This window comes from Anolis carolinensis, chromosome 5, assembly GCF_035594765.1.
Source record: "Anolis carolinensis isolate JA03-04 chromosome 5, rAnoCar3.1.pri, whole genome shotgun sequence".
Classification (NCBI taxonomy): domain Eukaryota; kingdom Metazoa; phylum Chordata; class Lepidosauria; order Squamata; family Dactyloidae; genus Anolis; species Anolis carolinensis.
The window spans coordinates 197552308-197578756 of NC_085845.1; the positions used below are offsets into that span (position 1 = coordinate 197552308).

A 26449-nucleotide genomic window follows, 5' to 3' on the forward strand; every position below is an offset into this window, starting at 1 on the left:
TGCACCATTTGAGCATTTATTGGCATCACAATTTTGCATTATCGGTGATACGCTGCAAAATTTGACCCATCTATAAAGCATCCAGGTTAGTGTTGAAAGGAAGATGACTTCTTAAACATGTCGCACCATGAAGACATCTCAACAATAGCAAAGGGGTAAAGCTAACCTTCAAAGAGGCACAAGGGACTTTTTGGTCCTGGAAGTCGTAAGAACTTGGAAACAGGTTATAAAACTGCTGGTGGTTTCAGACAAATAACATGTATGACAAGGATTCAAAGGGCAGCATGCTTCCTGGAGATTCTGGGTGCCTTTCAATCACTAAAATAATACGTCAGGAGTGCTTTGATTCTGTATAGCATAATGAGCAAAAGCTTTATCAGAAACCATCCCTAAGCCATGCACATTGATATGCAGGATTCCTTTAGATCCCAGTATGTTTTATTTATTTTTTTCCAGCTTTCTTTTCCATTTCAGATCAGGGCCTCTTAGTTGAAATCTACATGAGGTTTTTCTTTTGTGAGGATTTTTTTCCCCATCTCTAAAAATATGTAACTCTGATAACATAAGACAATTGCCATAGTTGCTGGTTTGTCTGATGAAGTTGAAATCCAGATTCTAGTGGTTATTATTAAAGTGATCATTAAACAATCTGGCAATCGCAACAGAAAAGGAAGTGTATCAATCATATTTTAAATGATATAAAACATTTTCATTACCCTTTTGGAAGCATGTAAACAGCAAAGTATTTCCAGTCTCTGAGAATCATGGAAACATTTGCAGTTGTAAATGTAATGTAAAGGCAGCTTTAAAATGCTTTTGAATCACAACAAAATAAATCCTTGCTCACAAATTTCTTCCTGGACATAATAGACAGAGGAAGCGTTTTATCTAATGACTTGATAATACAAAAAAAGAGAAGAGTATGTTGATTTTAGTAGAAGAAGTAAACACATATTTAAGTGTCTCCTGTTAAAATAACAGGACTTAGCTTCCTTTATCAATTATGTTTCCCTTGAAATAGTATAAACATTTACAATTCCATCTGACATATTTAGGTTTTTGTTGTGAGTCTCCATCAGGGCCGATAAAATTAGGGATCTCCTCTCCAGTGCGCTCCTCTTTTCTCTGCGACAAGCTTGACGAAGTCGGCATGGCTGGCATACAGCTTAAGCTTTTCACTAATGTCAACCCATTTTACTTTCCCAGCGTCGTCTCCTGCTTCGAGATGTAACTTATTCATTACTTCACCTGTTACAGGAAGAGAAAGCGAGAGAGATGAAGGCCTTGGTTTAATTTCCAGATCCTTTATTTCCCCTTCACACACCATCTCAGCTTCTACTGCAAAAGCAAAAGGCAAGCAATAATTCTTTCTTTCATTCAACACTTTTTGTGGCTGATGTTCTCACATTGTATTGCAGGCATGGGTAAACTTCGGCCCTCCAGATGTTTTGGACTCCAAATCCTACAATTCCTAACAGCCTACTGGCTGTTAGGAATTATAGGAGTTGGGAGTACAAAACACCTGGACGACCAGTTTGCTCATACCTGCCTTAGGGAGGGGTTGGACTAGATGTCCCATGTGATCCCTTACAACTCTATTGTTTTGTGATTCTGTGCCATGTTCATGTTTAATTCTCTGCTGATGAGATTTGGCACACAGTGTTGGAACAGTGTCAATCGCATCCTGCACAAGTTTATGGTCCTCATCAAAGAAATAGACAAGGCAGATGGGTTCGTTAGCAGGGAAAGCCCTTCCCATTGCCCTCTTTGTCTGCCTGTCTCTGTTTGTTAGATTAATACTTCTCAGGGATATGCCTCTATTCAGTTTCCAGACCAGAATGTCAGGCACTCAAGTACTTTATTGTCTTCTTCTCCTGTAAGCATGGAGAGAGACAAGATGTCTCCAGGCCCTAACTTTCCTAAATAGAAATGTAGTTCTTTTAATAAAGGCTTTTGTAACTTTTCAAGTTTGACTCTGTTCTAGTAATCACTGAAGCTCATTCACTCTACTTCTAGCTTAAAGAGTTTCTGATCTGCTAAAACTATTGTTATTGCTGCATTATATTTTGAATACGTTCTCCTTTTTGAAATTACCCTATACAAATAAACACAATGGAGGTGGATTTCTCCTTATTATGCCCTACCAAGAAATGTCAAGCAGTTTCCCACCGCAGACTATAAACCTGTGAACATGATGGACCCACAGATGAGTTTGCAGAAAATGTTTACATTTCAGTGTAGTCGAAATTTAAGTAACTGTGCCAACTGGTATTTAAACGTTTCTTAAGTTTCTTTCATTCCTCCATTACCTGTAAGCAAGGAAGTCAATGCTGGATACAAACTGAAAAAGAAGTCTGCTTCTACATTCACAGTTTTCTAATAGCACGAGGAGGATCTATGTCTGAATGAGGGAACTAGTACCATTACATACCAGACTCATCATGGTAGTTGACTGCCTCTGTCTCCATCCAAGCGTTGTCTGTATTCCGTGGATCGTCCACATATCCCTTATATACCTGAAAGCCAATGTAATACTCTATTAATCAAAATGTTTATCAATTAAATATTACTACCCTATCTACCACCCGGCGCTTATTAGTAAGAAATTGATGACAATTCCCCATGCAGTGGAAGACAATTTCACTAATTACTCTATTCAATATTTAATGGTATCACCATGGTATGAGAAGAGAAAAAAATGGCTCACCACAAAATTTTCCTGGTTGAAAAGCCTGTTGAGTTGCTCCTCCATCTCCTCCTTCTCAGCCGGCGTCTTCTGTAAGGAGTTCAAAGCCTCCTCACCAAATTCTCGTTTTAATGCAGCAGATAACTTCTCCCCTGGGTCTACCATTCCCTAAAAAACATCACTTGTTGTGCATCATTTCAAGAAATGTTTTATTACCTACATACAACCTTCATATAGCACAGGCACGCTTCAGCCTTCCAGGTGTTAGGAATTGTGGGAGTTGAAGTCCAAAACACCTATAGGGTCGAAGTTTGCCCATGCCTTCTACAGCAACTTTGCGGGAAGTGGAAATTAATTAATATGCCATCTTTTTCCAATACAAGTCTTCAAATGATCATCATCTGCATTCTGAATTGTGCCTGGAAACACCAGTTTGGAGAAGGAAGGTATATGCTGTAATTATCACGGGAGGAAGGAAGAGTGAGTTCACAACTCATTCTTTCCAATAAATGTTATTCAAACTAATAATAATAATAATAATAATAATAATAATAATAATAATAATAATAATAGAGATCTGACAGTGATCTCCTGACATCATCTTTGTTTCATACTATTAACAGCCCAAGATGCCATATAAGAATTAATAGCCTGTTGCTCATGTCTCTGGAAATAATGCACTCATTTTTGAACGGCAGTACCCTTTTAAAAAGCAACTGAAATCACTTTGATAAGTGATTTAAATCAGTTGTCAGTGCTCTTCTTCTTACCCCTGGGATGGCCCATTCACCACAATCCTTCCTTTTGATTGCAATGAACTGCAAGATGTCTTTTCCAGATACTGGGTGAGCCAGTTTATTACCACTGCCATCATGCTTCCACCTGCAAGAAATGATCGGAGACAGGGTGGTGGTGGTAAAAAATCGTTAATTAGTTTAGTTCCAAACACTTAGAACAATTAGATCCCAAGGAAGTCATCTTAAGAATATATGCTTCTTCATAGGACAGTTGATCTAGGCTCAAATCCAGTTGTAATGGCAACCTATGCTATCAGAGAGATGCTTTCATTAATCACTCCTTTGCTGCCTTCACCTAGACATTCTTATTGTGAAAACAAGCCATCTTTGGCTGTTCCAGATCACTATTAAGTGCAAACATATGATTTTAAAGATTTGATGGGAATATTAGGCATCGATGACACATTCTCTATGATATCTTCATTTGGAGTTTCTAAAAGGTTGCAATGCCACTCCTGAACTCTCCAGCATGATTCTATAGTATGTTTCCATCAGATACTGACCATAAGTGATGCTGGAGGACCTAGAAGTGTTGGAAATATGTTCTCTCTAGATCAACAATTCCCAAACTTTGGACCTCCAGGTGTTTTGGACTTCAACTCCCAGAAATCCCAGCCAGCTTACCAGCTGTTAGAAACTGTGGGAGTGAAGTCCAAAACACCTGGAGGTCCAAAGGTTGGGAACCACTGCTCTAGATATATTTGAGATCCCTTACCATAATTCTATCATATGCTCCTGAACCTGTTCAATGGGATTCACTATTGACTGCATTTTCATATTTCTGTGGCAAGTCCAGGAATATTTACCTTGCAGATATGGGAGTCATACAGTATTTTTAAAATTCATACACAGATGTACATTTCTATCTTCTCTCTAGACTGGCAACACGTACCTAGTTATAAGAGGATCTGCAGCATGATTTGGTCCCCAGCGTCCCAAGAGGCCTCGGCCCACGATTCCTGTCCTGCCCACAGGATTCCTGAAATGTGAACACAACACAGATGAATGCAAGGCTGGGATGTAAAGGACCCACTCCAATACATTTCCATATGTTTCCCCAAAAATGTTAAGTTTGCCTTTCTTTAACAGCAACTGTTCAAATCTATACTAAAATGTAACCTGCCAAACTAGGAGTCCCCAGTAGCATAGTGGGTTAAAGGCTTATGACTTGACAGGTGGGTTGCTAACCTGCAGGCTGCCAGGTTCGAATCCAACCCAGGAAGAGCATGGATGAGCTCCCTCTATCAGCACCAGCTCCATGCGGGAACATGAGAGAAGCCTCCCACAAGGATGGTAAAAACATCAAAACATCCGGGTGTCCCCTGGGCAATGTCCTTGCAAACGGCCAATTCTCTCACACCAGAAGCAACTTGCAGTTTCTCAAGTCGCTCCTGACACGAAAAACCACCTGGCAAACTGTTCTTGAAATCTGGAAGCCTTTTAAATGAAACTCAAAGGCTACTAGTTTAAAGGCTCTACATTCTCTGATGTGGTGTAAACATGACTGAGGTTCTTAAAGCTAAAAGGGGTATCCTCAAAGGTGTCTTATTAGTTTATTTCATGTGCAGATTTTTTAAAAGGGGCATGTGTGAATGTACCCAATGAAACTAAAACGGCTGTCCATAACATTTTTGTGTACAGTTTTAGTAGACAGATAGATCCCTGTAGTTAGATACAGCCACAAAAATATTTCTTATAATTCCAGTTTCCTCAGACTGTATCAATACACCTACAAGGCTAAACCTCCATGCTAACTTGCTTTTTGATCGTTCTAATGCACATGTGCTCCACTCAGAGATGTTGCTCTTACCCAATTACAGTGATGCTTCAAATCATGTGGTTTCATCTGCACATGCTATGAGAACACACTGATGTTTTCGTTGTTTTTTATAATGGCTGATTTTGTCAAATGTTCTGATATATTAGATATAATATTGTAGTACAGTCCAATACAGCCCTAGTGATGCCACTGGTTAACATCCCTGTGTAAATGATTAATCACAGACTGAACACCACATATAGGATAATTTTATCCCCAAAAATTGCTTCTCATTATGCTCCTTCAGCTGTGAGCTGCAGAGAAACTGAACCATCTGTATACATTACAAACAGCATTAAAAATCACCTTCATGTCTGCACACACATACTTTGCATGCACTTTGACACATTCACATACCTGGGCCTTCCATTTTCCATGACATATAAACCATTCAGGCTCCTCCTGTCCACTTGCCCATCCATTTCATTGAACTTTGGGGAGAAATCTTTAGCCCTTTACAAGGAAAAAAAAAATTTACTGAAATAGTTTATGAAAATACTTCACACAGATTACCAAAATTCCACGTCTCTGTATTTGACCTTTTTGCATTTCTGGCACCTGTATGATCCCCAATGGAAGTCTACAGTGATAGATACCTGGTGCTTTTAGTTAAACCTCTATTTTTAAGTTCAAGTAACTTTTTCAGGCCTTAATGCCTACTTGGGAAGTACCCAACTTTCTTATAACAGTGCTGTGAATAAGCTTTCCAACAGGAATGATACAAGATCTGCATCACTGAACATATTTTAAAGTATTTTGAACTTTGCACAGGCAGTGCACTCGTTAGCAAATGTTTTTGTAAGGATGTTGCACATCATATGATGCATCTTCTGTTTCTGTTTGCAAAAATGCCTATATGTTAAAACAGACATATCTGATTAACTTCAGAGTTTGAGGCAGAGAATATGTTGGAAATATGTTCTACAAGTCTCCTATACTACTTATTTGTTATGTATATCACTGAGATTGCTTGCTATATTGTATGTATATATTAGTATGCATTTTTCCCTCGATTACTGAGCCTCCACTGATCAGTCAGAAATGGAAGAGGAGTCTGCAATATTTATCTTGCCACTAAAAGAGCCTGAGATGAGCCATTTCAATCTGTGAAGGCTCTGTTTAATTTCCAACAGGTTAAGCCAGAGTCTGATTATTCGGTGACGCAAAATAATGTGCAACTATGACTAAACCAACCAGTTGGATTGATTCATCTTTGATTTCAGAACTGCAAAGTAAGGGTAATTATGCCATACAAAAATTGGAAGAATTAACACCTGGAAGGCAGCCAGTTTACACTATTAAGCCAAACCTTGCCTGACATACGCAGTAGGACAATTAGCAATTACATCATGGAGACACGAAAGCCACAGAGGAAAGTATTGGATAACTTTAACTCTTTCCTCACATTGGGTTCTCTACTTGGGGGCCTAAGCCAGCTAAATGGCAGCTTACAGCAAGCAAAAGAGTGTAAGGCTGAGCTATCTTATTAATCTGTTAGCTATTTTGAATGTAGTAGAGAAACACATTGTAGAAGTTATTTTTCAAGTAAACAGGTTCACTATGTAACACAATTTTTGTTCCTGGGTTATAAATGTCATTTCCTAATTGGTTCCATCATAAAAAAAAGGTTTGTTAAACAGCAAAAACTTCATTTTTCAATGAATATGGAGTCTCACCCAATTCAATATAGTTCATGGCAGCCACAAAAACGAAGTGTAACAACTACTTTCAAAGTACGGTAAGTACTGCACTGTTCTCCCCCCCGCACTAGCTATTTATTTGGAAGGTGTCTGTGATACAGGGAACAGGTCAAATGCTGTAAAAAATAATTTATTAAATAACAGATTTCAAACTTTCTCTCTTCCAGAGTTTTACTTACAGTCTTTGTGAAGGGAGTTAAAGTCCTTGAAGCACAACCAAAGTTCTGACTGGATGTTACTTTAATATAGCTTCAATTGGATCTCAATCTGTTATATTTCAAACGTGGCTTTACTTTGTGGCTTTACTTTTATATAGATTTGATGTAACTTGAGCTAGAAGGGACTTGGCTAAGGCTCTAATCCTGAGAGGAGTCTTAAAGAGACAGGGAGGTTTCAAACTCAAGGAGGAAGAGGCTATCTAGACGAACCCCACAAAGTATTCATAAAATACAGTAGAGTCTCACTTATCTAACACTCGCTTATCCAATGTTCTGGATTATCCAACGCATTTTTGCAGTCAATGTTTTCAATACATCGTGATATTTTGGTGCCAAATTCTTAACTACAGTAATTACTACATAGCATTACTGCATATTAAACTACCTTTTCTGTCAAATTTGTTGTATAACATGATGTTTTGGTGCTTAATTTGTAAAATCATAACCTAATTTGATGTTTAATAGGCTTTTCCTTAATCCCTCCTTATTATCCAACATATTAGCCAGCCCGTTTATGTTGGATAAGTGAGACTCTACTGTACCAATCTCCAACTAAATGAGGGCTTAACAGGAGTAAACAGTGAGAAATCTTGTGGAAGCACAACACGCACACTTAAACAGGAAATAACACTTTCAAACCAGGAACATAATTTTTTTCTGTAGTGTTAGGAAAACCTAATAGATACCCTATTAAGGACTGCATCCTTCAGTGATTTTTGGCTGTCCGGAATTATTCTGATTTGATATATGAGCTTGGAGTAGATTTGAATGCACTCACCAATGATTATGGAAGTTATTACTGACCAAAACGTCATTCCTCTGAATTTCTGATTGTTCCAATATCCAGTATGAGCACAAATGTGCTTATCTCCAAGAGATTCACAAACCTTTAGTTTCTGGTCATATCTATGTGATTCGACCCGTCATTTTATTTAATCAAACAAAGTGGGATGTTGTCCTCAAACACCAGCCTTTCCTTCTAGTTTACAACCTGCCGCTGTTGTTTCACCAAACTGACTTCAGTGTATGGTGACCTTATGAAAGAGAGCCATGGCTTCCTTGTAATATGACCTTCCTTCCTACTGCCTCCAACCCTCCCCAGCATTATATTTATTCCAATGCAAGTCAACCAACCAGGAATACTCACCCAATCTCTGGATCTGCCCACTGGGGCCCTGCCAAAACGGAGGGAGCTGTATATTCCACAGGGCAGTAGTCTTTCCAGTCAACTGACCAGGCCACTTTATTGTTGGGCACTTCACAGCGTTCGACCCTCGATCCTGGATATGGCGAGGTCCTAGCTTTGATATGCACCTTTTCTTTCCAATTTCTACAGGCAGACATTTTAATAGTGCAGCTGTGAAATACGTGTCCTGAAGAGGGGCTGTAAGATAAAGGTAAGAGTTACACACAACACAAAGTAATTATTTGCTCCCCTGGTATGTACACTAGGCTACAAATACTGTCCGCAATACAAGAAAACACCAAGCCCTAATACATAATTTCAGTAGTAAATAACGAACACTAGGCTACAAATATTGCCAGCAATACAAGAAAATACCCGGGTCTAATACAGCCAGCTGTTAGGAATTGTGGGAGTTGATGTCCAAAACACCTGGAGAGCTGACGTTTGTCCATGCCTGGTCTAATATATAATTTCAACAGTGAAAAAATGTAGATGAAGAAAAGCGGAAATGTTTTGTAATTGCAGGAAGTTCATATTCACCTTAAAGTATAGTTTTACCCTTCTGTGCAAGCTGACAATATCAGACTATGGTATGGGTATATCAGTGTATCAGCTAATGCCAGTATAGTAAACTTTTGTCATAGTATTAAGGAGCTGGAAAAAAAAGATGAAGCTTTTGAATGAAATGTTTCATGATTTGCAGGAATCTCAGCTATACGTTCTCTGCCTACCAAACATTCCTCCAAAAAATATCAGTTTTCTTCCTGATTTTTAACAGTAAGTTTCCAGTCCTTCTACAGAACATAGGAAAAGCAACCACCATATCGTTGGCATCAGAGTTTATTACATTGTTATTGTTATTATTATTATTATTATTAGGTTTCTGTGAGTTTTCCAGGCTATATGGCCATGTTCCAGAAGCATTCTCTCCTGATGTTTCACCCACATCTATAGCAGGCATCCTCAGAGGTTGTGAGGTTTGTTGGAAACTAGGCAAGTGGGGTTTATATATCTGTGGAATGTCCAGGGTGGGAGAAAGAACTCTTGTCTGTTGGAGGCAAGTGTGAATGTTTTCTGCATGTTGTTCTGTATGCTCTGCTATGGCTGACTTTTCTAGTTGGATTTGTCTGCAGTGCTTTTCATGTTACTTGATTAATGTTTGGGTGTTGTGTTTGGTAGTCCCAATGTAGAATTATCCAGTCCTGCACTTGATGAACCAACCTGGACACCTCATATTATTTAAGAACACAGAAATACTGGACCACTAACAACCACCAGGTCAGACTGCACAGAGAAGCCATAGAAATCCGTAGGCATGTGGGCAATTTCAACAGAAAGGAAGAAACCATGAAAATGAACAAAATCTAGCTACCAGTATTTAAAAACCTCTAAAATCAGGACAGTAAATAAAGAGCAACACTCAGAAAAAAGGGGAATTCCAGACAGGAAACAATCAGGGTCAGCTAACACCTCCCAACAAAGGATTCCCCCAGGCAGGAAGCAGCCAGGCCTTGAAGTTGTAAGGCTATTCGGTGCTAATCAAGGTGGCTAATTGCAACATTCACACTTGCCTCCAACAGACATGTTCTTTCTCCCACCCTGGACGTTATTCCAGATATATAAACCCCACTTGCCTAGTTTCCAACAGACCTCACAACCTCTGAGGATGCCTGTCATAGAGGTGGGAGAAACATCAGGAGAGTATGCTTCTGGAACATAGCCATACAGCCCGGAAAACTCACAGCAACCTAGTGAACTTTTAGTTTACAAACCATCAGTCCAATTCTACAAGTTTAAACACTGAACCACCTTTATTGATGGTCCTGGTGATTCTGCAGTGATTCCCCACCTGTTCCAACACAAAATATCTGGCTATTTCAGCATCAAGGACTATAAATACACTTTCCCATCGATCTGTGCACAACAGAGTGGAAAAACCAGACAAGGAGATAAGCACCTGAAGGCAAGATTCTTGGCAGCTGGGAGCAGTGGATAGAAATGCCGGCAGGAAGGAGGTTTAGCAGCAACAGCAGACAGAGTCACAGTGAGAGAAACGACAGCAACTGTCCGGACCAGGAATCCCCTTGCCATACCATGGAGCGTCTTCACGGAAAAAAGTGTCTCTCCAGAGAGAACGGTCCAGTATTTGTGGCACAGTCTGGACACCGAGGAGACCAACTATGACTCATCTGAATGTTGTTTCCTTATATTCCTTGTTCTCTAGAAAACAAAGCGATAGCCATTTCGTTATGTTACATCACGCTTCCGAGTGGAATCTGCACATTTGGTTAGAGATCTTAAATAAGATATTTATCTCCAATGTTTGGTCTGTTGCAGTGAACATACACAATTTAATAATGTGGTCCACAGCCACTTAAGAGCAATTATACAGCTTCTTTGCAAGGGGATCTTGTACCGTGTTTCCCCGAAAATATGACAGTGTCTTATATTAATTTTTGCTCCCAAAGATGCTCTAGGTCTTATTTTCAGGGGATGTCTTATTTTTCCATGAAGAAGAATTCACATTTATTGTTGAACAAGAAATTAACATTTTTAATATATACTGTACAGTAGTTGTCGTCATAAACTAGCATAACCAGACAAACTGTGAATCCTATCAAGAATTTCTTGTTACTAGCAATATTTCCATGTACAACACTTTATAGTATGTATATTTACCGATCCTGCATGCTCTGGTGTTCTGTTCGGCAGGCATGCTTCCCAACAAAAACTTTGCTAAGTCTTACTTTCAGGGGAGGCCTTATATTTAGCAATTCAGCAAAACCTCTACTAGGTCTTATTTTCTGGAGATGTTTTATTTTAGGGGAAATAGGGTAGTAGAAAGTTGGTAACGTAAGATTTCATAGACTCAAGTCTACAAAAGCTTATGTCACCCACTTATTTGTCTTAACTAAGTATCAGAGATGCCATGGGATCCCTTTGCATACTGATGCAACATGGCTATGTTAATGGGCATTACTTCGTTAACAGAAAATTTGGTGCTAGAGGCAAAAATAACATGGAACGAGTAAGGATCGGTTCCTACACCACAGGCAAGAGGAGCAGTTCAATCTACAGGGTGTTTGAAACAGAACTCCCTATTCACCATTTAATTATAGAATAATTATAAAAAGTAGTAATAATTACATGCCAGTTGTAAGTACAGTAGAGTCTCACTTATCCAAACCTCGCTTATCCAAGCCTCTGGATTATCCAAGCCATTTTTGTAGTCAATGTTTTCAATACATCATAATATTTTGGTGCTAAATTCATAAATACAGTAATTACTACATAGCATTACTGTGTATTGAACTACTTTTTCTGTCAAATTTGTTGTATAACATGATGTTCTGGTGCTTAATTTGTAAAATCATAACCTAATATGATGTTTAATAGGCTTTTCCTTAATGCCTCCTTATTATCCAACATATTCACTTATCCAACATTCTGACGGCCTGTTTATGTTGGATAAGTGAGACTCTACTGTAATTAAAAGTAGATATATGTATATTATAATTATATATAACTATATATATATATATATAATTACATGATTATATTAATTATACTGATACTGTGTAATTATTAATATCGTATTAATGCAAATTATTAATACACAAGACAAAATCCACACTTTACCCATGTTATAATATTGTATACTATCTATATAATGGCATGATTACAATAAAACTAATTATTAGTCTAACATTAGTACAGTACTACTATTAGTCTGCAAATTATTTAATGCAGAAAAATACTATATTTTCCCAATTTCATAATATTTTACATCTATAGAAAAGCCCACTCTCACCTCCATACAATTTCCTTCCTTGTTTTCTGCACCCCAGAAGGACCTGCCCCTTTAAGAAATTTCTTCCCCGTGATTGGTTATTACAGGAAAAGAATGCCCGCCTCACCCTCAGCCATTGGCTGTTTCCTCCCCGTTTGCCTGACACTGCATAAAAAAGACATTGATGCAGACGAATAGTCTTCGAGCTCTCCATTCTTAGGTCCCGTATCTTGAGAAACATTACGTCAGAGATCCCAACGTCAATCTCAGCCTGACCACACCCATAGGCGGGCTTTAAACTGTCCAAGAGCCAATCCCGTCCAAGTTCTCGCTCAGTCAATGAACCATAGACATAGAAACGTATAGAGTTACACAGCATTGCAATATTTAGGCTGCTCTAAACTATTTTTTTCTGATCCAATGTCATTAATGAGCTATTACTGAGTTTTTAAATTATCAGTTGTTGTAACCTTACCTGTATATACTCCCTTTGTTCTGAAAAAAACTGAATACATTGAAACAGATCATGGCTTATGCAAATTCAGACTTTGTGTAACTCTGTAGCTAATCCTTTCTATTTATACTGCCCTCTTGTGGTTGTTTCTCAGCACTAGGTTCGTAGGTTCCTATAGGCCAGGAGCCAATCCTTTCTATCAATACACTGCCCTCTTGTGGTTCTATCTGAGCACTAAATTAATACATTTGTTTAGGCCAGGAGCTAATCCTTTCTATCTATATACTGCTGTCTTGTGGCTGTATGTGAGCACTGCATTCATATGTTGCTACAGGCCAGGAACTAATCCTTTCTCTCTATATACACTGCCTGCTTGTGGTTGTATCTGAGTACTGCATCCATACATTCCTATAGGTCAGGAACTAATCCTTTCTATCAATACATTGCACTCTAGTGGTTGTATCTGAGCATTACATTAATACATTTCTTTAGGTCAGGAACTAATCCTTTCTATCAATACATTGCACTCTAGTGGTTGCATCTGAGCATTACATACACACATTCCTATAGGCCAGGAGCTAATCCTTTCTATCAATACACTGCCCTCTTGTGGTTCTATCTGAGCACTACATTAATACATTTCTTTAGGACAGGAGCTAATCCTTTCTCTCTATATACACTGCCTGCTTGTGGTTGTATCTGAGTACTGCATCCATACATTCCTATAGGTCAGGAACTAATCCTTTCTATCAATACATTGCACTCTAGTGGTTGCATCTGAGCATTACATACACACATTCCTATAGGCCAGGAGCTAATCCTTTCTATCAATACACTGCCCTCTTGTGGTTCTATCTGAGCACTACATTAATACATTTCTTTAGGACAGGAGCTAATCCTTTCTCTCTATATACACTGCCTGCTTGTGGTTGTATCTGAGTACTGCATTCATACATTCCTATAGGTCAGGAACTAATCCTTTCTATCAATACACTGCACTCTAGTGGTTGTATCTGAGCACTGCATACACACATTCCTATAGGCCAGGAGCTAATCCTTTCTATCTATACCCTGCCCTCTCATGGTTGTATGTGAACGATGCATTCATTCATTCCTTTAGGCCAGGAGCTAATCCTTTCTATATCTATACACTTCTTTGTTAGGTTATATCTGAGTACTGCACTCATAAATTCCTATAGGCAGCTAATCCTGTCCTTAATTTGTTTATGTTGGATAAGTGAGACTCTACTGTAGATTTAAAAAAATATGTGAAATCAGTGTGAAAAATCAACTATGTATGTATCACTCTTTTTATGAAACATGGAAATGAATCGCCAGTATATACCTACCTAGCACAAAATAGCTATGACGGAAACTGTGAATCAAATAGTTGGCCTCAGACGGTTTTACAGTAGAGTCTCATTTATCCAACGTAAACGGGCCGGCAGAACGTTGGATAAGTGAATATGTTGGATAATAAGGAGGGATTAAGAAAAAGCCTATTAAAAATCAAATTAGATTATGATTTTACAAATTAAGCACCAAAACATCATGTTATACAACAAATTTGACAGAAAAAGTAGTTCAATACGCAGTAATGCTATGTAGTAATTACTGTATTTACGAATTTAGCACCAAAATATCATGATGTATTGAAAACATTGACTACAAAAATGCGTTGGATAATCCAGAACGTTGGATAAGCGAGTGTTGGATAAGTGAGACTCTGCTGTACTTCAAAATCCATTTTATTTTATAATTTTTTGTGCAATTCCGGTAATGCATTTGTGGAACACCATTTGGCAGCCACTGGTGTAGAAGCATTTAATGTCCTTTCCTCCTCAGCCAGAAATCCCTCAAAAGAGTCAATGGACTACAGTTACACTTCCAAAAAAATATAACTTAATTTTTAACAGCACAATGCCAAGCAAAGGTTGCTTTGAGTGAGAGAACTGGGGTTGTGGGAAGAGGAAAAAGGGAACTCTGTGGCTTTGGTTTTAGGGAAGATCCAAAGAGACGAGTGACTCACATGGAGTGGGTTTTTGCATATTGTGGCAATTGTGCTGCGACTGCAAATCCTAGGCAAATTTGCTCTGTATTTTTCATGCCACACACATATACTTTGTCATCATCACAACACCAAAAGCTCAGCTGCTGGGGGAATTCTCCAAGTGTGGGAAAAGGAAATTGAAATTCAACTTTTTTTTTTTGTTTAAGCACATTTGATTGTGACACTCTTTGGGTCAACAGTTCAAACCCACAACTTGGACAGTACAGTACTGTGTTCAATCATCATCATCATCATCATTTAATTACTTATTAATTGCCCTCCATTCAAGATGCTCTAGGCGATTTACAAGCTAAATTGTAAAGGATAAAAAATACATATGATGGCCTTCCAAGAGTAGGGTCTTGGCGGTGGGTCCATAGGTGATTGTGGAGTCCTATTCTTGACCTGCATGTTCTTTCACAGTGAGGACATCAGTTTCAAGGTGGAAGATGGTCCCAGTCAGGGTTGGCTTGATACACCTTCCTCTTGGCACGTTTCTCTCTTTCACCCTCCATCCATGCCTCTTCAAATTCCACAGCACTGCTACTCACAGCTGACCTCCAGTTAGAGCACTCAAGGCTTCCCAGTTCTTGGTGTCTATGCCACAGTTCTTAAGGCTTGCTTTAAGCCCATCTTTAAATCTCTTTTCCTGTCCACCAACCTTACATTTTCTGTATTGAGTTGGGAGTATAGTAACTGCTTTGGGAGATGCTGATCTTTGGGCATTCGGACAACGTGGCCAGTCCAGCGGAGTTGATGGCGTAGGAGCATCGCTTCAATGCTGGTGGTCTTTGCTTCTTCCAGAATAGAGACTGTAAAGAACTAAGAACAACTAAGGTTCTTTCAGGCAGGGGGGAATTTTTTTATCCCACCGCTGCCACCAATTTGTAAGGAGCTAATTACGACTGCCACCAATTTGTAAGGATGCAACCACCAAAGACTCAGGGAGGAGACCTTTTACTTTTTTCCCCCTTTCTTCTTCTTATTCACTTTAGATGGTAGCGTAACTTGGTTTATAATATATGCGACAGAGGCTTCGATGATGGAAAAACAAGAACAAGTTTATTCAGGCACAGATCTTAGTGGTTACAATATTGTTTCTCACTTGGAGGAATTTTTATTAACAGTTACAATACTAGAATGAGATGAGTCAAACTCTCTAAAGTGTCACTTCTTTCTCTGCTACTTTTAAACCGCAGTCACCCCTGTGATATACGATCACAGATTCTCTGTTCCTTACCAGGACACAGACTACATTAAATAAGTGACCAAACCGACTCAAAATGACCAATTGAGTCCCCTTGATCCCCTCAACCTAGGATCAATCTTCCCTGTGCCTCATCAGAGCACAGACTGACTCTCTTTTTAAACTCTGCACTTCTTCAACTAAACAGCAGTTGGATCCGCCCACTTCTCCATGGCAACCAGCCTCTGAGTGCTGAGATGCAGTAACTGTAATACTTACCCTTTTAAAACACAAACACACAATTAAACATAACATCTGTAAACCAAAAATTCGTACTTCATTACATTGACATTTGTCCACCTGTCTTCCCAAGAGATTTGCAGGATTTTCCAGAGGCGACGTTGGTGGAATCATTCCAGAAGTTGAATGTGACATCTGTAGATGGTCCATATTTCACAGGCATAGAACAGAGTTGGGAAGACTATGGCTTTATGAACAAGCACCTTGGTCTCCCTATGAATGTCCTGATCCTCAAACACTCTCTGCCTCATTTGGAAAAATGCTGCACTTGCAGAGCTCAGGCCGTGTTGTATTTCAGCGTCAATGTTGACTTTTGTGGAGAAATCAACCCAAGCTGTTACACCCAATGCAAATTGCGGATGATGGAGATTGGCATCTGACATAGCTGGAGGGATACCAGGCTGAGGAACTCTGATTTAGATTCTATTGGGAAATCAACATTTATGGACAAACTGTTTGCTGAGACACGTCCTCTTAAAAGCCAAAGGAAGAAACAAAGTGCACAATGTTTGTGACATTTCCAGTTCAGGGTCAAGGCAGAGTGGAAGGCTGATTGTAAATATTTGGATAGGAGCTGCCAGCTCATCTGGGCACTTTCTCACGAAAGGGACAACAGAAGCTTACATAAAAAAGTTGTCCCATAACTATCTTGGGACATTTACAGTAAAGGGGACCTTGATCTGGCCTTGAGAAATCCCTCCAGAAGAACCACCTTCTTCTGATTTGCCTTTTCCACCCACATGGCTTGGAAACCGTCCCCAAAGGGACTCTTGGAGGAAGTTAATCACACGAGATAACCTTCCTTTTGGAAGGTATTTAAGCAGCTCCCGGGTCCCTAGATAGATATGCCCACATGCTCTGCGTGGTGACTGACAACTAACCCACAGGGATCCTTCCACAAGGTAAAAGCACTTTCCTTCTTTTTAAAAGACAGTCGTGTGATTGGAAAAGAAAGAAGCTCATAGAGGTCAAAGCAGAGTGAATTTGAATTGAGATGTTGGCAGGAAGGTCAATCAATCGAGTGAAGGTCTATGGCACAGTGTAGCTGCTTTGGGTCTCCGGTAAAAGAGGAAAGACAGTAGTAGTAGTAGTAATTAATTTATTACCTCTCATAAATATATGAGGGGAAGTCATAGGAAGGAGGGAGCAAGCTTGTTTTCTGCAACCCTGGAGACTAGGATGTGGAACATCTGCTTCAAATGACAGGAAAGGAGATTCCACCTGGACATTAGGAAGAATTCCCTCACTGTGAGAGCTGTTCAGCAGTGGAACTCTCTGCCCCAGAGTGTGATGGAGGCTCCTTCTTTGGACGCTTGTAAATAGATGCTGGATGGCCATCTGTTGGGGATGCTTTCAGTGCGATTTTCCTCCTTCTTGGCAGGGGGTTGGACTGGATGGTCCACGAGGTCTCTTCCAACTCTGGGGTTCTATAATTCATGTTTAGACTTGCATCCTATCCCAAAAGGTGCATCTGTTAGGACAGATCATCTATACCAGGCATGATCACACTTCGTCCCTCCAGGTGTTTTGGACTTCAACTCTCACAATTCCTAACCGCCTGCCGGCTGTATCCAGTTCTTTAGTCGATTACGAAGGGACCTTGCACTTGGTAGAATACAATGACAGAATACACATCATGATGTTTGTTTATCATTGTCATTCTGAAAAGAGAACTGGTTTTGGAAGCACTGTTGCTAGGACAGATCATCTATACAGATATTCTGTTCCTGGGCATTTTTATAGAACAAGTTGGGAAACAGGTTCCATTTTTTTTGTCCTTCTGGGCAGTGATACGCTACTAATTGCCAATACATTGTTCACATGGCCATGACTGATAGTCTTTGTCAATCTCCCTGAATTTAGCGAGTATAAATGGGAAGCTAAGGAGGGTCAGTCTTAGTTAGTGCTTGGATGGGAGACCACCAATAATTAAACATCAAGAGCTGGGCTGTAGTACAGCTGGTAAATCACCAGCAGTAATAAGATCTACAAACCGAAAAGTGGCCAGTTCGAAGCCTGGTTGGGATGAGCACCCGACCATCAAACCCAGCTTACTGTTTACCTGAGCAGTTCAAAAACAGTTTAGAGCTGTAAGTAGAGAAATTAGGTACTGCAAATTGCGGGGGAGGTATTTTACGCCATTAAAAATAAGACCAGAAATGCAGTGACCAAAAGGAAGGAGGAAGTCCTGATGGCTCTTCATCATAGAGAATGGAGCAACAGCACTCCCCTGTGACTGAATCCAAGCTCAACTTCCAAGGCAACAAAAACTGGATTTCAAGACAACATACCCCCTTCTTGCTGTTCTGTCCTGTCCTGTCTGTCCAAACGGCATTAAATGTTTGCAGTGTATGTGTACTATGATCTGCCCTGAGTCCCCTTGGAGAGATAGGGTGAAATATAAATAAAGTGTTGTTGTTGTTGTTGTTGTTGTTATTATTATTATTATTATTACATGGGAAGGAACTGGCAAAACCCGCTTTGAATACAATGATCCCTAGTATCCACTAGGATCCCCTGTGGATACTGAAATCCCAGACACTTAAGTCTCATTATATGTAACAAAATGGCAAAATAAAGTCCCTTATATAAATGAGTGTCAGAGAGATCCTGAGGATTTATGAAATGCAGGAGACTATAAAAGTGCATCCCTTCACATCAGCTTGATGTACAGTAAAATCAAGGATTGCGTTTGGACTCCTTTCCCCCCATAATATTATCGCATTATTTTGGGTTGAGTTCATGCAGGATGCGAGGATACGGAGGACTAACTTAATTCCTCACTTAAGGACCCTTCTACACAGCCCTATAAATCAGAATATCAAGGCAATATCAATATCAAGATCTGCTTTGAACTGGGTTATCTGAGTCCACAGTGCCATATACTCCAGTTCAAAGCAGATAATGTGGGATTTTATTCAGCTGTGTGGAAGGTGTCTAAGAAAACTCTGTGTGAAGTTGAACAGGTGGCTTTTTAAAAAGTCATCTAAGTTGCTAGTTAATCATTAGTTTTGGAGAATGCATTCACAGCACTTAAACTTTCATTACAATACTTGTCTCTCAACAACCCTTATGTATATAGCAATACACACAGTCATTTAACAACAATTAAGTACTGTATATACTCGAGTATAAGCCTAGTTTTTCAGCCCTTTTTTAGGACTGAAAAACCCCCTCCTCGGCTTATACTTGGGTGAGGGTCCTGGTGGGCTTATCTTCAGGTCGGCTTGTACTCAAGTATATATGGTATATTTATTATTTTTCTCTATTATTATTGGTATGGTTACATTTATCATTTTACTCTATTAATTATTATTATTACATTTACTGGTCTTTTCTGCGAGTTGGAACCATGTGGGTTTCCTCACTCTCCTAAGCTTCCTAGGTGCCACCATAAATGAAAAGGAGGAGAAACAATTCACTCCAGAACTCCATCTGCTGTAGGACTTGCCCATTTTCTCAATTTTCTCACAGGCTGCACAGGATGTTGCTGGCGTTGCTTCTCATCAGCTGGTACGGCGCTCCAGGAAACGGCGAGGTGGTGACCTCTTTTGAGGACACCTGTCCCCACTTCTTCTTCAGAGGGGTCCCTCCAAGTCTTGGGCTTGAGCCTTCGCGTCCTGCTCGGATTTGCCAGCGTTACAAGAACCAGTATCGTTACGCCACGCTGTACGACAAAGACAACCGCATCCCGGTGTACTCGGCCTACATCTACAACCCTGGGACGGCGAAGAGACCAAGTACTTGGATGGTTGAACCCCAGGTAAGAAAAGAAGCAAGAGTTCCAGAGTGTTCTGGCTCAACACCTCTCTCTATTGTTCATTTATGTGCATATTAATTGTGTCAGAACAAGATGTATCACTATTTGAGGCAAGTGCTGCCATTGACATCTTCTTGCCCCATTATATATATACTAGCTGTGCCCGGCCACGCGTTGCTGTGGCGAAGTATGGTGGTATGGGAAATAAAGTATTGAGGTAGTTAAGGTAAAGGGTAAACGTTTTCCCCTGACATTAAGTCCATTATAAATGGGTTATATAGCTGTGTGGAAGGGCCTTGAATCTACACTGGCATATAACCCAGTTAAAATCAGATAATCTATATTTTATAGGCAGTGTGGAAGAGGCCTAAGTGAGGCCTAACTCTGCCTGTCCCCTGGACTGAGTGGGTTGCTAGGAGACCACGTAGGCGGAGCTTAGCCTTCTAACTGGCAGCAATGGGATAAAAACAATTATTCCTCTCCCTCTAATTAGGACTTTATTTTTCTTTTCTTTTTGTTGTATGAATGTAGAGGCATGGATGAGGGGTTGTGCTGCCAAGTTTAGTGTTTCTGGAATGTGTGGTTCTATTGTTTTGTCCTAGGCTGAAATTTCATTACCCTTTTATATATATAGATAATATTTATTTATTTTCATTCATTTAAGTATACCTACATTGCAAGTGTTTGTTGCATACAGTGCAATACTTTCATCTACTAGTCTTTCATAATCATTTCTCAGACAATATATTTTCAATAAGGGGTCACAGTTTTCTATTTGAGTAGTACATATAAAAATATGATAAATTCCAAATTAATATCAGTTTCCTCCCTGCCTTCAGTCTATTAGCTTCCTCTATGTACATTTTTAGATTAATTTTACATTGAGATGTTGGATCATTGGTTGCCATTCATTAACAAAGTTCTCTAAAGGTTCTCCTCTTAACTGTATCGTTATTTTGTCCATCATCAGCAACTCTATAATATATTGTTCCAGTTCTGCTAAGGGAGGTACCTCTGAGGTTTTCCAATATCTAGCGTATACTATCCGAGCTGCCACTGTCACGTAAAAAAAAAATCTTCCATATTTCCTTTCCAATTCTTCTTCGGGCATGTTCAAAGGGTACATTTGTGGTGTCATTTTAAAATTTGTATTTAATATCTTTTCTAGATGTACATGAATCTGTTTCCGGTAGTTGTTACTTCTTGCCCCATTATAATGTTAATTGCCCCCTTTGTTACATTGCCTACAATATGTAAATGTGTTGTTGAAGGCATTCATGGCCAGAATCACTGGGTTGCTGTGAGCTTCATTGGGCTGTATGTCCATGTCCCAGTAGAATTATTTCCTGATGTTTCGCCTGCATCTGTGGCAAGAATCCTCAGAGGTTTGTTCAGATGTCTGTTGGAAATGAGGCGAGTGGAGTGTATTTATGTCTGTGAAATATCCAGGGTGGGAGAAAGAACCCTTGTCTGTTTGAAGCAAATGTGGATGTTGCAATTATCCTTCACTCCCTCCATGTGGAGACCTAATCTGATATCATGGGAAACCTCCCCATCTTCTGGGCTGGGCTGTGGCGCAGGCTGGAAAGCAAGCCAGCTGCAACAAATCACTCTGACCAAGAGGTCATGAGTTCGAGGCCAGCCCGAGCCTGCGTCTTGTCTCTGTCTCTGTTCTATGTTATGGCATTGAATGTTTGCCTTTATGTGTGCAATGTGAGAAGGTGAGAAGGGCAGAATATAAATGCTGTAAATAAATAAATAAATAAATAAATAAATTAGCAAGCTTGATTGTTAATTGCAAATAATATCTACCTGCTGTTAGGAATGGTGGGAGTTGAAGTCCAAAACACATAGAGGGCCAAAGTTTGCCCATGCCTGATCTAATCCCCTTTTCTCTACAGCTTGTTGATTCAAGCTTCCAAACTGAAATGGAATCGGAAGGATCTTTCCTATATGACAGCAGTTCCAAAGAAGAGGCGCTTCGTAACAGCCAGGCCGTTTTGCAAGATTACAAGAACCTGACCGGCCTCAACCGGGGGCACCTGAACCCCAACGGGCACCAGCCCGACAAGGACGCCAAGGCCTCCACTTTCAGCCTGACCAACATCGTGCCCCAGAACATCAAGCTGAACGGTGGCACCTGGAACAACTACGAGCAGACAACCATGGCGAGGAACACGGAGGGGTGCAGTGAAACCTTTGCCGTGGTGGGAGCCGTGCCGGGGAACAACTACGTTTCCGGAGGAAGGGTCAACAAGCCCAGCTACATGTGGTCGGCTGCCTGTTGCGTCGTAGATAACAATCACATGAGATCCTGGGCCATCATTGCCAGGAATGACGAGAATGTAGTCCAGACTCTCACTTTGGGGCAGTTGGAGGACAAGCTGGCCGAATTCTATAATCGGAATTCCATCCTCCTCTTTGACGATGACTGTCCGCGCGAATAAAAGCACTAGACTCAGGAGTTTGTAGTGGGGCCAAATGACTGCTTCAGTGGCCTTCCATTTCCACTCCAGAAATAGGATGCATCCACATTGTAGAATTACTGTAGTTTGACACCACTTTAACTGTCATGGCGTCATTGGAGTTATAGTTTTATGAGGTTTCTAGCCTTCTCTGTCCAAGGGTTCGGGTGTCTCGCCAAACCACAACTTCCATGATTCCACAGCATTGATTCATGGCAGTAAAAGTGATGTCAAATTGCATTAATTCCACAATACATCCATAGACCATAATGCAAAAGCCAGTGGTACGGCATAGCTACCATTATTTCCATGTACAACTATCTATGGTACATACGTTTATTGATCCTGCATGCTCTGGTGTTCTGTTCGGCGGGCATGCTTCCAAACAAAATTTTTACTAGGTCTTACTTTCAGGGGAGGCCTTATATTTAGCAATTCAGCAAAACCTCTACTAGGTCTTATTTTCCAGGGATGTTTTATTTTAGGGGAAACAGGGTAGTTAGTGCTGGACAGATGACTCTCATGTCAGTCAGGCAATGATTCCATTCCAGGTTTAAGCTTGAATGATAAATGAGATCTCTGATATGTTGAACCTATTTTGGAAATAGGAGTTCAGCACAGTGGACAGAGGTGCTGAAAGTTTGGCTTAAACCAGGCATGGGCAGGGCATACTTCAGCTTTCTGGGTGTTTTGGACTTCAACTCCCACAATTTCTAACAGCCAGTAGGCTGTTAGGAATTGTGGGAGTGAAGTCCATAACAACAACAACAACAACAACAACAACAAAATTTTAAAACCCACCTCCATCTCCCCTAAGGGACTCGGAGCAGCTCACATGGGGACCAAGCCCAGAGGTCAAAATAAATAAAAGTTAAAACACAACAGCAATACAATTAAAACAGTTAAGCAGTAAAATAAAACATCATAAAATACATCAGCAGATATTGAGACTGAAAGGTGGGGCTATTAAAATTACAAGGGAGGGGCAGGAATGTGCAAAATGCAGGACAAAAATCAGGAGTGGGAATAAGGTGCTGGAGATCAGGTCAGTAAACAATTAAGACTAGGCAGTAATAAATAACAACTGACCTATTATTCAAAAGCGAGTTGGAACATCCACGTCTTCAAGTCTTTGCAGAAAGTGGACAGGGTGGGGGCCAATCTGATCTCCCTGGGGAGACAGTTCCAGAGACCAGGAGCCACCACCGAGAAGGCCCTCTCTCTTATCCCCACCAACCGTATTTGTGACCAAGGTAGGAGTGAGAGAATCATAGAATAGTAGAGTTGGAAGAGACCCCATGGGCCATCCTGTCCAATCCCCTGCCAAGTAGCAGAAAATCGTGTTCAAAGCACCCCTGAAAGATGGCCATCCAGCCTCTGCTTAAAAGCCTCCAAAGAAGGAGCCTCCACCACAGTCTGGGGCAGAGAGTTCCACTGCTGAACAGCTCTCACAGTGAGGAAGTTCTTCCTGATGTTCAGGTGCAATCTCCTTCCCTGTAGTTTGAAGCCATTGTTCCGTGTCCTAGTCTCCAGGGCAGCAGAAAAAATCTTGCTCCCTCCTCCCTATGACTTCCCCTCACATATTTGTACATGGCTCTCATGTCTCCTCTCAGCTTTCTCTTCTGCAGGCTAAACATGCCCAGCTCTTTAAGCCTCTCCTCATAGGGCTTGTTCTCCAGACCTTTGATCATTTTAGTTGCCCTCCTCTGGACGGCCTCCCCAGATGATCTAAGAGCCCATGTTGGTTTGTAGGGGGAGATACAGTCACAAAGATAAACAGGACCCGAACTGTTGAGGGCTTTGTAGGTCATAACCTGCACCGGAAAATTATCAGCAGCCAATGGAGCTGCTTCAGAAGCGGCATTGTGCACTCTCTGCAGCTGGCTCCTGTTAACAACCTGGCCACCGATCTTTGTACCAATTGCAGTTTCCAGGCTGTCTTCAAAGGCAGCCCCACATAGAGAGCATTGCAGTAATCCAGTCTAGATGTAACCAAGGCGTGGACCACTGTGACCAAGTCAGACTTCTTGAGGTATGGTCGCAGCTGGTGCATGTTTAACTGTGCAAAGGCCCTCCCAGTCACCGCCAACACCCCTATTGTGTAACCCCATCGAGCACAGGTAGCCACATGGAGGCAAACACCTGGAGGGATGAAGTTTGCCAATGCCTGGTTTAAAACATAGAATGGTCTGAGTGCCCCCATTGACTTGAGAACCCCCAGCTTCCACCGATTATGCTGCCATCCAAACCCCTTCTTAGATGAGATTCAGGACTTCTTGACATTCACAAAATCTTCCATAAAACCATGTGGCACATATCAGTCAAGAGAGATTTCTCATTCCTTTTTTATTGATGCAAAGATATTGCTTCAATAGACTGAGGCCCCATCTATACTGGTCATTTAATGCAGTTCGAAGCTAGCTTGAAACTGGAGTAGGCAGACAGTAAATTCCCATGAAAGTGTGTGAAATGCACACAAACTTTCTGTGATTTGTGTAATCACCATCCAAGTCTCAAACTAGTTCCAGGATTTCCTATGTCACCACCTGCACAGCAAAATCGCTTTCTTTGATACTGGTTTTAAACTGCATTAAATAATCAGTGTAGAAGGATCATGAATAGAGAAAAGTGTTATTTGGAGAAGTCTGGGTGTGCACCGAACTCTGGCAGTTTGTATTATTAATGACTTACCTCACAGGGAAATTGTGAATCCAAGTTGAATAGAGATCATAAAACTATTTGAAAATGCGGATGCATCACTCCATGGTGAGGGTCTGTAATGTCTTGCTTATCTTTCAAACCTTAGAGTGCAAACATTTTTTTACATCAGGAAAGCATACAGAATCCAATTCATTTCACTTTGTGGGAATTATTTATTTGTATTATTCATCAGCATATATCAGGCATGGGCAAACTTTGGCCCTCCAGGTGTTTTGGACTACAACTCCCACAATTCCTAACAGCCTACCGGCTGTGGGAGTTGCAGTCCAAAACACCTGGAGGGCCAAAATTTGCCCATGCCTGACATATAGGTTGCTTTATAACTACAAAAACAAAACAGCCAGCCCTGCAAAAGGCATATAATCGAATACACACAGAGAGGGAAAGGAAGGACTAATACAATTGTAAAACTCTGCACTGTGATTGTCTGTGATTGTCAATATAATGTAATGCAAATAACAAAATTATGAAAGATTATAAAGCAATATGAAACAGAAATCGACAAATCCTTGGAAAGTGAGAAGGTTTTTGACTGAGATTCAGAAGTAGTAAGGGACGGCACAGTCTGCAGATGTTCAGGGAAGAAATTTCAGGAGTTTGGAGCAACAAATCAGCTCTTGAACTGTAGGCGTGGGGCATAAATCCTATTTCTTCTATGCTGTATTCCTATACATCCATCTATGTTACATAACTTTACATAAAATCCAGATCACACCTTCATTAGGGAGGGAACTTGCACGGTGTGTTAATTTGAGGTTGCGCTACAACTTTGGAGACCAGGGTTTGAATCCTAGCTCAGCCATGGAAATGCACTGGGTGATCTTGGGCAAGTCACACTCTCTCAGCCTCAGAGAGAGGCAAGGCAAATACACTGATAGATCATCTTAGGGTGGTCTTAGGGGGTTGGACTGGATGGCCCATGAGGTCTCTTCCAACTCTACTATTCTATGATTCTATAGGGTCACCATAAGTCGGGAACAACTTGAAGGTACACAACAACAAGGTCTTCAGAGTTCTATGAAACTCTTAAGCTAATCAACTAAATCAATAGAGAGCTGGGCAGCCAGATCTCAGGCTCTGAACCCTCCGATTCTCAAGGCAAAGTGGAGGAATCTAAGGGTGAGAGCACTGCTTTGCAAATTTGTGTAGATATATATATTTCCCCATTTTCATAGTGGACTAAATCCTATGGCTAGTCATGATCACTGAATCAGATTTCCCTATATGTCAACTCACTTGCCCAAGGGTTATGGTGTGTTTTCCGGGCTGTATGGCCATGTTCCAGATGTATTATTTCCTGACATTTTTTTTAGTATG

General features: G+C 40.5%; 2 protein-coding genes across 3 annotated transcripts; one reads left to right on the forward strand and one right to left on the reverse strand.

The window, feature by feature from the left end:
• nudt9 (nudix hydrolase 9) lies at nucleotides 1-12303 on the reverse strand. 2 transcript variants are annotated; one of them, XM_062983312.1, is made up of 9 exons: nucleotides 12218-12303; nucleotides 10500-10626; nucleotides 8368-8604; nucleotides 5660-5755; nucleotides 4376-4462; nucleotides 3457-3568; nucleotides 2708-2854; nucleotides 2432-2516; nucleotides 1-1248 (listed from the first exon to the last, which is right to left on the reverse strand). In XM_062983312.1, exons 3-9 carry the CDS (start codon nucleotides 8562-8564, stop codon nucleotides 1091-1093), a joined length of 882 nt encoding a protein of 293 aa, XP_062839382.1. In that variant the 5' UTR covers nucleotides 8565-8604; nucleotides 10500-10626; nucleotides 12218-12303; the 3' UTR covers nucleotides 1-1090. The 2 variants fall into 2 exon arrangements, with proteins under 2 accessions (XP_062839382.1, XP_016849025.2); XM_016993536.2 differs by having other exon boundaries at nucleotides 10364-10626.
• A 4648-nt stretch (nucleotides 12304-16951) lies between these two features.
• Nucleotides 16952-25630, forward strand: LOC100567459 (endonuclease domain-containing 1 protein). The gene is made up of 3 exons (XM_003220740.3): nucleotides 16952-17088; nucleotides 19661-19949; nucleotides 21848-25630. Exons 2-3 carry the CDS (start codon nucleotides 19671-19673, stop codon nucleotides 22391-22393), a joined length of 825 nt encoding a protein of 274 aa, XP_003220788.2. The 5' UTR covers nucleotides 16952-17088; nucleotides 19661-19670; the 3' UTR covers nucleotides 22394-25630.
• Nucleotides 25631-26449: the final 819 nt, after the last annotated feature.